This window comes from Musa acuminata, chromosome BXJ2-3, assembly GCF_036884655.1.
Source record: "Musa acuminata AAA Group cultivar baxijiao chromosome BXJ2-3, Cavendish_Baxijiao_AAA, whole genome shotgun sequence".
NCBI lineage: Eukaryota > Viridiplantae > Streptophyta > Magnoliopsida > Zingiberales > Musaceae > Musa > Musa acuminata.
Window position 1 is genome coordinate 12098275 of NC_088340.1, and position 12573 is coordinate 12110847.

Consider the following 12573-nt stretch of genomic DNA (forward strand, 5'->3'; position numbering starts at 1 on the left):
AGGGCAATTGCTCAAGCGAAGGAAACCAGGTCTCATAAAAATTCCAATTACGTTCTGAGGAGGTTCCATATGTTCAAAGAGATCATTGCTTGAGGAGATGCAGCGGTGGAAAGATTTCCATATGAAGATATCATCATAAATTCACTAACAAAGCCATTGTTTCATATTATCTTTGAGCATCACAGGGGTCTGATGGGGATTAGACACACAGGTGATTAGCTTTAAGTCAAGTGGGCGATTGTGTCCTACAAGCCAATCACGTGAGTGATGACATGAGTGACATAATATGCATTCTTTTTGCTTATTATATTATTTATTATTTTATCATTTTATATTGCTTATTGTATGAATATATTGTGATCTCTATGAATTTGTGCAATGAAAATCGGATCATGGTGAGATCACGAAAATGAGACTGATGTATCTTTAACCACATACCCTAAATAATCCCGGTCATAAGTTACTCGAGAGAGACATTGAGATAACCGGACAGACTAGTGTACTGTATACCTATATATATAATGGAGGTGACTGGTCTCATAACTACTCATGTGGGGACAATAGGGATACAATGCAGGTGCTCATTAGAGAATGAGTTCACTGATTGATCCGCTCTCGGAATATTAAATGGTTGATGATGTTTTATTGTTAGATAGCGATTCCATCATCCCAATAGAGTATCTGATCTTTATACTTAAGATACCAAAGATGTCCTATATGAGTATTTCACTCTTTGATATTGGACTTATAGAACTAGAAGTTTTAGATCTAGTATAACCGGTCATCGGGAGAGACTGCCAATATTACGAGGGCTATTGAGTATCAATAGATGATCATCCACTATCGGTATCATGAGAGAAATATCTCATGTGTTCTTGCTCAAACAAATCCCTAGCTAATGTCATTCGGATTGAGAGAGAAAGAGTTCTCTTAGAGAATCCGATTAAATCGAGACTTAAATAGAAACTACATGAGTATAACAACACCATGTCTGATATATGGTCTATGGGGCATTATATGGATGAGGGACTATAAATACACGGTAACTGAGGACTGACAAGTCCAATGGATTGGATTCTCCTGTATCGTTTGGGAATTGTAGTGTAGTGGCCTAATATGTCCGTAGTCGATAAGTCGAGTGAATTATTATGGAGATAATAATTCATTGAGCCCAAAGGAGTTTTGATAGGTGTGACTTATGACCAGCTTGATATTGAGCCTAGAGGGTCATACATATATGGTAGGTATTGCGACGAGTAGAGGTTCGGATATGAGATAACTGTTGGACCCCCTATCTTATTTGATATCCAATATGCCCTTGAATTATTGGATTTTATGAATGAGATACAATGAAAACTAATAAGAGATTATTTGGTAGAGACCTACTAATCTAAAATGCTTGGGTAGTTAGATGGAGATCTAGTACCCGATATAGTAGGATCCATTAGGGTAAGTTGATAAGGGGCCTTTATAAATAGGAGGAAACTAAAGGGCAATGGGCTAGGTTCCTTTTTATTGCCACCTCCTATCCTCCTCTCCCCCTCTCCTCATTAAACTATAGCCCCTATTTAGGGTGTATAGATAGCAAGAAGGTACAACCCCTTCTTGATTGCGTGGTGCGCATGAGGTAGAAATTTGGGTAACGAGTTGAGGAGCGTCTTCGCAGCACCTATCATATGAATCACGACTAGAGAGTATGACAGTTGACTTCCTTCATCCTCTGCCATAGATCTACTGGTTTTTAGGGATATACGATTTTCCTAGGTAATACATCTTTCTTATGCGCACAATCTTTAATTTCGTGGGTTTTTGCATACAAATTTTTGCACGGCGATGAAACTTATTTTTCTACATGAAATTTTGGAATTTTGTTTTCTATTCTTCCGCTGCGTATGCGATGTCGCCCTAGATTTTTCAACACTAATTCCTCTTAGGCTCGGCTAGGTGAGAAAAGAAGAGAAATACCTCCTCTTAAATAGGAGGAGGTGAGCCTCCGAAGTTTTTCTTGATTTTTATATTAATTTATTATAAATTATTTTTATTTAATATACTAACAAATAAGATATCATTGTATTTGGAATACTTAATAGTCATTTCCCTAGGTAATACATCTTTCTTATACGCGCAACAAATATGATATCATCTTATTTGGAATGCTTAATAGTTATTTCGTAATTCACAATGATAAACAAAGATATAAGATTAATATATCTTAAATTATAATGGTAAGTAAAAAAATAAAAATTGATTCCTAAATTAAATATTTGATTTGATTAAAGCATTATAATATGGTTAAGAGGATTATGAGCTATATCAAGTAACCGTTGTATTATCTTATGGAAGATCATATTTTACAATCAAAGGATATATTGATTCTGATTTTGTAGGTGATGTTAACAAAAAAAAAAAAAATCCACTATAGGCTATGTGCTTGAACTTGCTGGAGTAGTTTGTTGGGTTTCAAAGGTACAGACTATTGTAGCTCTATCTACTACAAGCTTGCAAGATGGCAATATGGATTAGAAGGTCAATGAAGGAATTTGGTCACAGGCAAAAGAATATTTCTCTGTATTTCACAGTTAGACTGTCTTGTACATAATAAGGAATCCTTCATTTGATAAGGCACATAGGAGTCTCGAGAACTAGTACAGGACGGTACCATGAATATGCAGACGATTGACACAATGGACAACGATATTAAGACGAAGTCAATCAAAAATAACAAGTTTGTGTTGAGTATATTATTTAATGGTCTAGTTTAAACATAAGCAACAAGACTCAGTAAGCAAGGATGAAGGGTTTCATTTTCTTTTTATTTTTGTTCTAAGTGAATGATTGTAAAGAAGTAAAGAAAAAAGAGAGACAAGAGAGAGGTTGCAACCTCCCTGTGTGATCTCCTCTGCATGCGTTGTTACACCGTGGATGAGTGAATTTGTACCGCTGGTGAGGGAGGTTGCAACCTCCCACGCATGAGTAAGATGCATGGTTGTAATCTCTCGTGCAAGGTGGCATCGAGGAGATTTATTCAACACCTCTGATGCTTATATAAGGCACGGAGATGTAGAGTGAAGAACCATCCAATTCATCAAAGGAATAGAGAGAAAGAAAGAGAGAAGTGAGGAGAGGAAGTCTTCTACTTCATTTGGTTCCTCTTTGGTTTCTTTCAAGTTTCTTTTTCTCAGTTATTTTCATTACAAAAGAGAAGGTGTCTTATTTCTCCTTATAATAAAGATAATGTTGTACTCTCATCTTTATAGTGAATAGCTTCTAGTTTGTGCATGGATGTTTTTCTCACGTTATATCTTGATGTCATTATTTCATTTAATTTTAGTTATTGATCTAATTATTTTATGCTTAAACTTTATACTGTTTGACCGTATCCATTTTTTTTTTTCCAACAATCTGCGAAGCAATAAGCTTGCCCAGGCTGATATGTACGTAATGCATCTGAGTTCACCAAAAGAGGAGAGCAGGTTTGTTCGAACATTTGGTTGGTAGGAGCTTGAACACATTACGTGAGCTTTCGAATTAGATGCATGACAAACGATGATTTCAGAGTTTAAAGGAGTTCTTATGAGCTTTCTTTCACGTGAAGAAACGAAAGAGAATGATCACCTTGTCATTTTCTTTGAATTACTATTTTATTTAAATTTCTTTTTGGTGCACATATATTTAGTAAATTCATTCCTGTCATAACATATATTTTTCTTGTAGAATACGACATAGGGAATTTGGAATTCCTGGTTTCTCAAACATTTCCACGCAGATAAAGTTTTCCGATTAAACTACTACTTATCCTTACATGCAAACTTTCATTTTTCATGTCTGATTCTCTTTAGGCACGTATTAGAGAATATCCTACAACGAAATGTTAGAAAGCATTATTCTAAAGAGTAAAGCTAGTTGATTCTTTTTTGCTTTGTACTTGTTTTGTTTATTTATAATTATTTATATTTTGCCTCAATAAGTATATATATTGATATCAACTTCGTCTCCTTACGCCCACGCATAACCTAACCAAGCTATCGATAGCAGCAGATCCGTGGCCCGAGCGATGAGGCCGTCCTCCATCTGTATCCTCCTAGCGGTGGCAGTCTTCCTCCACCACCACCTCCTCCCCGGGGTGGAGGCATCGGTGGAGAAGGCCTGCAGGGACGCAGCGAATAGCAGCCCCAATATCAAGTACGACTTCTGCGTGGCGGCGCTCCGCTCGTACCCGGGAAGCCGGTCGGCGGACAAGAAGGGGCTGGCGGTGATAGCGGCTAGCTTGACGAAGGACAAAGCCACCAGCGTCAGCGCTAAGGTCAAGAGTTTGCTAGCCAAGGCGAGTGATAAGAAGAAGAAGCAGTGCTTGGAGTCTTGCGAGAGCGTCTACGAGGACGTGCTCTCAGACCTCGACACGTCCATCCCGGCCATCAAGGAGGGTCGCCTGGGCGACGCTAAGACTTATCTCAGCGCTGCTGTGGACGCGCCCAGCACCTGCGAGGAGGGTTTCGAGGAGCTGCAGGTCCCCTCGCCCTTGACCAAGGAGGACTCCGACTTGACGCAGATCTGCATTATTGCTTTAGCCTTCACAAATATGCTTGGGTGAGTTGCTTGCCGTTTCGCCTTTCCGTTGGTTATAGCTTTGATGTGAAGCTCCTCTTCCGAATAAATTACTTTTTTTTTCTTTTTCGGGCGGTATAATTATTGTGTTTCATGCTTGATCTCTTCAGGGAAAGCAAATAAAAATACTTTCCGGAAAGAAAAGTATTGCCATATGTATTTAATTTGCATATTAGGAAGAGAAAAAAAAAAAAATTTGATCAACTTTTGAGAAGTAATCACAGGGAGCTTCATTTAAATCAAGAATCAAGAATAAAAATATCATACTTTTTTTTAAATCAATTTTTGAATTTTATTGACAATGGAAAATCAACCTCTGAATATTCTAAGAAAAGGATTCGTTTTAATTACATGCAATCAAATAAAATAAAATCATATTGATTTTAGAGTAAAATTCTTTACCTGATGAATTGATTAGTTTATCATATATGAATTAAAACCAAACAAACTAACATTGTTTTCAATTCTAAATCTGAATCTGATACTGGGTTTTTTTTTTCTATCTAAAACTACGTCAAACCCAACAAAAATATACCACAATGCTTATGCGGTCGTAGAACTAAAAACTTCCGTGTAAAACAAATCAGGGTTCGAGGAGTTAGTTCATTTCTTTCCTAAGATAGAAGTCACGGTAGTAGCAATATATGATGATGTCGTTAGCTGTCGTGATTATCTCAATATCACAGTTGAAGTGAGCGAACCAATCAAGGTGTTGCTTAACCAATGACCGCACCTACATTCTTCGTCCATGCACCATCGAATCTTTCCAAGAATCGACCAAAAAAATGAAACCCTAAGATTGATTCAAGAATGACGAATTATTTAGCATAAAGAAAAAAGAAGTCTCAAGATCAATATAAGAAAGAAGATAGAGACACACAATGACGGAAGATGAAGGTAGAGGATCGACTTGTCATGTTCTGAAATTTTTTTTATATATAATCTATATTATAGCATCTTTACACTAGTATATCAAGAGTTAGAGGTAAATAAATATCACTTAATATGCATAAATTAAAATATTTACTATAATTTATTTATTCATAAAATTATAAGTTAGTGGTAATCCTTATTGAGAAACATAGTATTGGCTCTATCTAGCAATAGATGATGGTCTACTCTTCATTAAAATCTAGTCTAGTACTAATAGGAGGTTATTTTGAAAATCAAAATAAAATAAAAATTTTTAACGATATTGAGTAGGAACCCATATAAGTTAATTGTGAGATAAATATATACCTAAAAGTTAACAATCAGATCCTAAGGGAGAGATCAAACGAGGGTTTATACACTCACCCACCATGATGCTAAAGCCTTCAAGTCTGTCGTTTAAGTTATAATCATACTCTATTATGCCCACTACTATATTGATATGTTTTGATTCTACGAATTTGTCATATCATATTGTTTTACTATGAGACTACAAAAAAACCCTTAAATAATTACTAATATATTAATGGTAATAATACTAGTTAGAAACTCTATGGTAGCTATTAGATATTTAAAAACTATGTTATTACTATTAAAAGTCATGATTTACTAGTAGACCTTATTTTACTAGAGTTTTGAAACTTCGCTAATATCTTAAGTATGAACTGACTTTCAACATATCATACAAGTGTCAATTGTTTACATAATTACTTTCTCACCCCTAGATCAATCACCTTTCCAATTAGTTGAAATTAAAAAAAACTCTCTCCTATTATTTTAGTGTTAAATGCTACTTAATATTACTAAATGGATATTAGGAGTGCTTGACTTTCATTTTTGGAGAAGAATTTAAGAAGTCAATATTAAATTATATCCTAAGATTTCTTAGATGTTTTTCTAAAGACCTACTTGGATAAATTAGTACGTTTATACATTAATATTATCTCTAATAAAGAAATCATTTGATATTATGGGATGTCAATTTATATTATCTCTAATAAAGATCCAAGGATCACTTTTAAGTTTTGATAAAGTCTATAAAAATCTTTGGGTATACAGTTAAAGTTTACAGTTAAAGAATAATACAAATTCTTAAAGACCTCTTTGGTGAAAGTTGGGATATACATTTGCACTTAATTGAGTTTGTTTACAATAATAGCTACCACTTATATACAGATGACCTATTGCAAGTTCCTTATAGTAGAAAGTGTAGGCCACCTATGAACTAGGATGATGTGAGAGAACGAAAACTTTTAAGATCTTAATTGATTCAAAGAGATATTGATGATATTTAAACTATGTGTCAAAGATTATTAATAGCCCAAAGTTGCTAGAAAAGTTATGTGTCAAAGATTATTAATAGCCCTATGTTAAGAGAATTCTGAGATATATCAGATAGTCCTGTATTATGTTATGGATGATCAGATTTTATTATCAAAGGATATATTGATTCTAATTTTGCAAGCGACAGTTAATAAAAAAAATCCACTGCAGGGTGTTTGTTTAAACTTGCTGGAGGAGTAGTGAGTTGGGTTTCAAAGCTGCAAACTATTGTAGCTCTATCTATTGCAAGCTTGGAAGAAAACAATAAGGATTAGAAAATTAATAAGGAATTTGGGCACAAGCAAATGAATATTTCTCTGTATTGTGATAGTTAGACTGTTTGGCACATCGCAAGGAATCCTCTTTCATTCCAAGACAAAGCACACAGGAGTTTAATATCAATTCGTTCGAGAAGTAGAGGACGGTACCATGGATATACAGAGGAACGACATAATAGACAACCTAGCAGATGTTATGACAAAGTCAATCAATCACCCAAGCAGATGTTATCACGTTATATCTTGAGGTTATTATTTTATTTAAAATTTAATTATTAATCTTATTAGTTTAACTTTATACTATTTGGTCATATTTAATTTTAATTTTTTTTTCCCCGACAATCTTTGAAGCAGTAAGCTTGGCCACGCTGATACTTTGTAATGCATCTAAGTTCACCAAAAGATGAGAGGAGATTTATTAGAGCATTTGGTTGGTAGGAGCTTGACCATATTACCTGAGTTTCCGAAATAGATGCATAACCCAGATTTTCCAACACTTTTTTCCTTTTTAAGTCAACAACTTTAACATCAAAAGCTCTCTCTAAAATATCTCTTAATAATGGGAAAAGGTACATCATAGATTTGGAAACTACGACAAAAAAAAATATAGCAATCGCACAAAATAATTCTACACGATTGAACACAATACATGCATTCTAAAAACCAATCTTTTACACGAACAATTTGGCTCTGATATCACTATTGGAAAATCTATAGTAACATCACATGTGCAAGTAAATAATAAAAAATAAAAATCATTGATTTCTACAAAAAAATTAGTCTTTTGTCGTCATGCAAAATTGGTACGTAAAAACCTACGAAACTGAAAACTATGTATATAAGAAGATTGTGTTACTTAGAGAGATCGTATATTGGTGAATTCTTACAGATCTATGAAAGAGAATTAAAGAGGTCAACCGCTCTCCTCTCTAGCGATGATCCACATGTCAGGGGCTACAAAGATGCTCCCGAAATAGCTGCACAATCCTCCTTTTTGCATGCACTATGCAATCTAGAAGAGGTTGGCCCTTCTTGCTATCCACATATCCCAAATAGGGGTTGCAGGTTGAGAAAGAGATGGAGAGAGGAGAATAGGAGGTGACAGCTAAAAGAGGTCTAGCTATGACCATTTGGTTCTCTCCTATTTATAGAGGCCCCTTGTCAACTTAACCCTAATGGATCCTACCCTATTGAGCTCTAGATCTCTATCAAACTACCCAAGCCTCCTTGATTTATATATCTCTATCCAATAATCTCTCATTGGCTCATATTGAATCTCATCTATAGGATCCAATAATTCTTAGGCTTATTGGATATCCAATAAGATAGAGGTTCCGACGGATATCTTATATCTGAATCTCTACTTATCGTAACACCTACCATATGTGTGTGACCCTCTAGGCCCAATATCGAGCTGGCTTTGAGTCGTACTTGTCAAAACTCCTTCTGACTATGAGTTATACCATATGTCGCTTTCGGTCGATCCACTAAGCAGTAACAATTGCTGCCCCTGTTTCCTTCATTTGCATCAACAAATTTGATATTAAAAGACCGCTCTAAGACAACAATATGAGGCATCTTTCGGATCTGAAAACTACATCAAATGCAGTAAGAACACGTAAAATAATTCTACGCGATTAAACACAACACATGCAGTTTATAAGCCAATCATTGCATGACGAACCTAGCTTCGATACTACTATTAGGAAATCATGGATCGGCATCTCATGCATATATCATGTGAGAAGTGTTACCAAGGGAGATCGTATATCTCTGAAATTTCTATATCTGATGGAAAGGATGAATGAGAACTCACGTACTCCTATCTAGCGGTGATCCACATGATATATATAACGATGACACTCAGATCACTATAGGATCTCCCTCTCCATACACACCAAAGGGCTGCTAGAGCCGATGAGAGAAGGCCAAGGAGAATATGAAGGGTGACCACTAGAAATTCTAGCCTATGAACCATGAGATTCCTCCTATTTATTAAAGTGTATACAACTTAACCCCTTAATGGATCCTATACTTATTGGATATTGCATCAATATCCAATTACCCAATCTTATTGGATCTTTTTTATAGGATCTAAACTATTGAATCTTGGATTTTGATGATGAAATCAATTGATTAAGTTATTATCTAACGTGTGTTCGTTCATGGAAAGATAAATTGATTGAAGCAGGAAGAATCATATATTGGGCGGAAATATAACATGCTAGAATATTGGATGTCGGGTCGGATGACTGGTTGACATGCTAGAAGGACTTCATGCTATAAGTTCGGGCATCGGGCCGAAGGATCGAACATTACGCATGGGCAATGTTACGGAAGGTCGACATGCTGATTGGGCAATATGTCGAAGGAGAGAATGATGCATCGAATGATCGGACAAAGCACCGGAAGAACCAATGATATGTCGGACAATATAGGATTCACGCTTATAATCATGTGTGTCTAGATCGAAGTAGTCTAGGTCTAATTGAGTTAGTTTTGGGTGTATCTAAGCTAACTCAATTAGGGGCCCATTAGGCCTAATTTGGGACTAAGTTGGGCACATTGGGTGGCCCATTTAATGATTTGGAGCTAGGTTAAGCGGTAGCACCGCTAGGGCCAACGAGGGAACCGCTTGAGGCTCGGCCTCCCAAGTAGTGTTTGGGTGATGGTATTACCTATACTGGGGTTGGTTCAGCTAGAGCCTAGTCTCCGAGGTTGTTAGGCGATCGTACCACTCAGGCTAGTGGTAGTACCACTAGTGTTAGGGGTGCAGGCGATAGTACTGCCAGTACCCCTAAAACCGAGGATGTAATATTTTTTGGCTCCATTTTTAAGGTCATTTAAGGTCTATAAAAATCCCACTCTTTCCTGCTTCAGGTAGCAAGAAATTGAGTAGAAAGGGGAAATAATACTTGAGTGAAAAAGTATCGTAATCTCTTTTAAAATTTAGAGTCTCTTCCTCCTAGAGTTAAAGGTCTTTCTAAGGGAAGAGTGGGGTCTAGTGTAAAAATGAATTCATAAAGGTTCTCTCTTGAGCATGCCAAAAGGACAAAGAGTTGTAAGATGGTAGTTGATCTTCATCTATTGAAAGAAGATCAATAGTGAATATCGGTGGCCTCGACGGAAAAGGAATCGGGAGTGAACGTAGATCGCGATTACCTAATCACTATAAACTTGGTTTACAGTTACGTTATGCATTTTATTCTTATTACACACTAATTTACTTGCTTACTATGCTTATGAATGCTTTCAAGTTAAACATCTTTCCGATATGGGCTTTTATCGAATGAAGTTTTCTAAATTATTGAAATTTTACGAAAGCACTAATGCTTTCAAGTTAAACATCTTTCCGATACTCGAGTCCATGTATCCTTAAGTACTTGAGAATGACTAAGGATCTTTTACTAGTATATGGAGTTAGTACCTCAGCGTTAAGGGCTATATGAACTTGAGTTTTCAGTCCGACATCGATAACAAAAAGTCTAATTCGGGTTATGTGTATACCCTGAATAGAGGAACAGTATGCTAGAAGAGTCTAAGCAAGATGATATTGCAGACTCGACCACAAAGGCGGAGTACATTGCTGTAGCAAAAGCAGCAAAGGAGGGAGTTTTGATGAAAATATTCATCGTAGATCTAGGAGTCATGCCAAGCAATAAAGAGTCGATTCCTTTATATTGCAACAACAACAGGGCGATTGCTCAAGCGAAGGAACCCAGGTCTCATCAAAATTCCAAGCACGTTCTAAGGAGGTTCCATATGTTCAAAGAGATCGTTGCTTGAGTAGATGCAGCGGTGAAAAGATTTCCATATGAAGATATCATCATAAATTCACTAACAAAGCCATTATTTCATATTGTCTTTGAGCAACACAAGGGTCTGATGGGGATTAGACACACAGGTGATTGGCTTTAAGTCAAGTGGACGATTGTGTCCTACAAGCCAATCACGTGAGTGATGACATGAGTCACATGATATGCATTCTTTTTACTTATTATATTATTTATTATTTTATCACTTTATATTGCTTGTTACATGAATATATTGTGATCTCTATGAATTTATGCAACGAAAATCGGACCATGGTGAGATCACGAAAATGAGACTGATGCGCCTTTAACCACATACTCTAAATAATCCCAGTCATAAGTTACTCGAGAGAGACATTGAGATAACCGGACAGACTAGTGTACTGTATACCTATATATATGATGGAGGTGACTGGTTTCATAACAACTCATGTGGGGACAATAGGGATATAGTGCAGGTACTCATTAGAGAATGAGTTCACTGATTGATCCGCTCTCGGAATATTAGATGGTTGATGATGTTTTATTGTTAGATAGCGATTCCATCATCCCAATAGAGTATCTGATCTTTATACTTAAGATACCAAGGATGTCCTATATGAGTATTTCACTCTTTGATATTGGACTTATAAAATTAGAAGTTTTAGATCTAGCATAACCGGTCATCGGGAGAGACTACCAATCTTACGAGGGCTATTGAGTATCAATAGATGATCATCCACTATTGGTATCATGAGAGAAATATCTCATGTGTTCTTGATCAAACAAATCCCCAACTAGTGTTATTCGATTTGAGAGAAATAGTTCTCTAGAAGAATCCGATTAAATCGAGACTTGAATAGAAACTACATGAGTATAACAACACCATGCCTGATATATGATCTATGTGACATTATATGGATGAGGGACTATAAATACACGGTAACTGAGGACTAACAAGTCCAATGAATTGGATTCTCTTGTATCGTTAGGGGATTGTAGTGTAGTGGCCTAATATGTCCGCAATCGATAAGTCGAGTGAATTATTATGGAGATAATAATTCATTGAGCCCAAAGGAGTTTTGATAGGTATGACTTATGACCAGCTTGTTATTGAGCCTAGAGGGTCATACATATATGGTAAGTATTGGGACGAGTAGAAGTTCGGATATGAGATATCCGTTGGACCCACTATCTTATTGGATATCCAATAAGCCCTTGAATTATTGGATCTTATGAATGAGATACAATGAGAACTAATAAGAGATTATTTGGTAGAGACCCACTAATCTAAGAGGCTTGGGTAGTTAGATGGAGATCCTGTACCTGATATGGCATGATCCATTAGGGTAAGTTGATAAGTGGCATTTATAAATAGGAGGGAACAAAAGGGCTATGGGCTAGGTTCCTTTTTGTTGTCATCCCCTATTCTCCTCTCCCCATCTCTTCCTTAAACTGTAGTCCCTATTTGGGGTGTGTAGATAGTAAGAAGGGACAACCCCTTCTTGATTGTGTGGTGGGCATGAGGTAGAGATTTGGGCAACGATTTGTGAAACGTCTTCGCAGCACCTATCATGTGGATCACTACTAGAGAAGAGGACAATTGACTTCTTTCATCCTCTCCCATAGATCTAATTGTTTTTAGG

At 36.3% G+C, this 12573-nt stretch overlaps 1 protein-coding gene across 1 annotated transcript; it reads left to right on the plus strand.

Moving 5' to 3' along the window:
* The first annotated feature begins 4054 nt into the window (after positions 1 to 4054).
* Positions 4055 to 4591, plus strand: LOC135607536 (putative invertase inhibitor). Its single transcript, XM_065099475.1, has one exon. It carries the CDS (start codon positions 4055 to 4057, stop codon positions 4589 to 4591), a length of 537 nt encoding a protein of 178 aa, XP_064955547.1.
* The last annotated feature ends 7982 nt before the right edge of the window (positions 4592 to 12573 follow it).

What these genes read in the sequence shown, in the direction of transcription:
- LOC135607536 (XM_065099475.1), top strand. Translation starts at nt 4,055, where the DNA reads ATGAGGCCGTCCTCCATCTGTATCCTCCTAGCGGTGGCAGTCTTCCTC.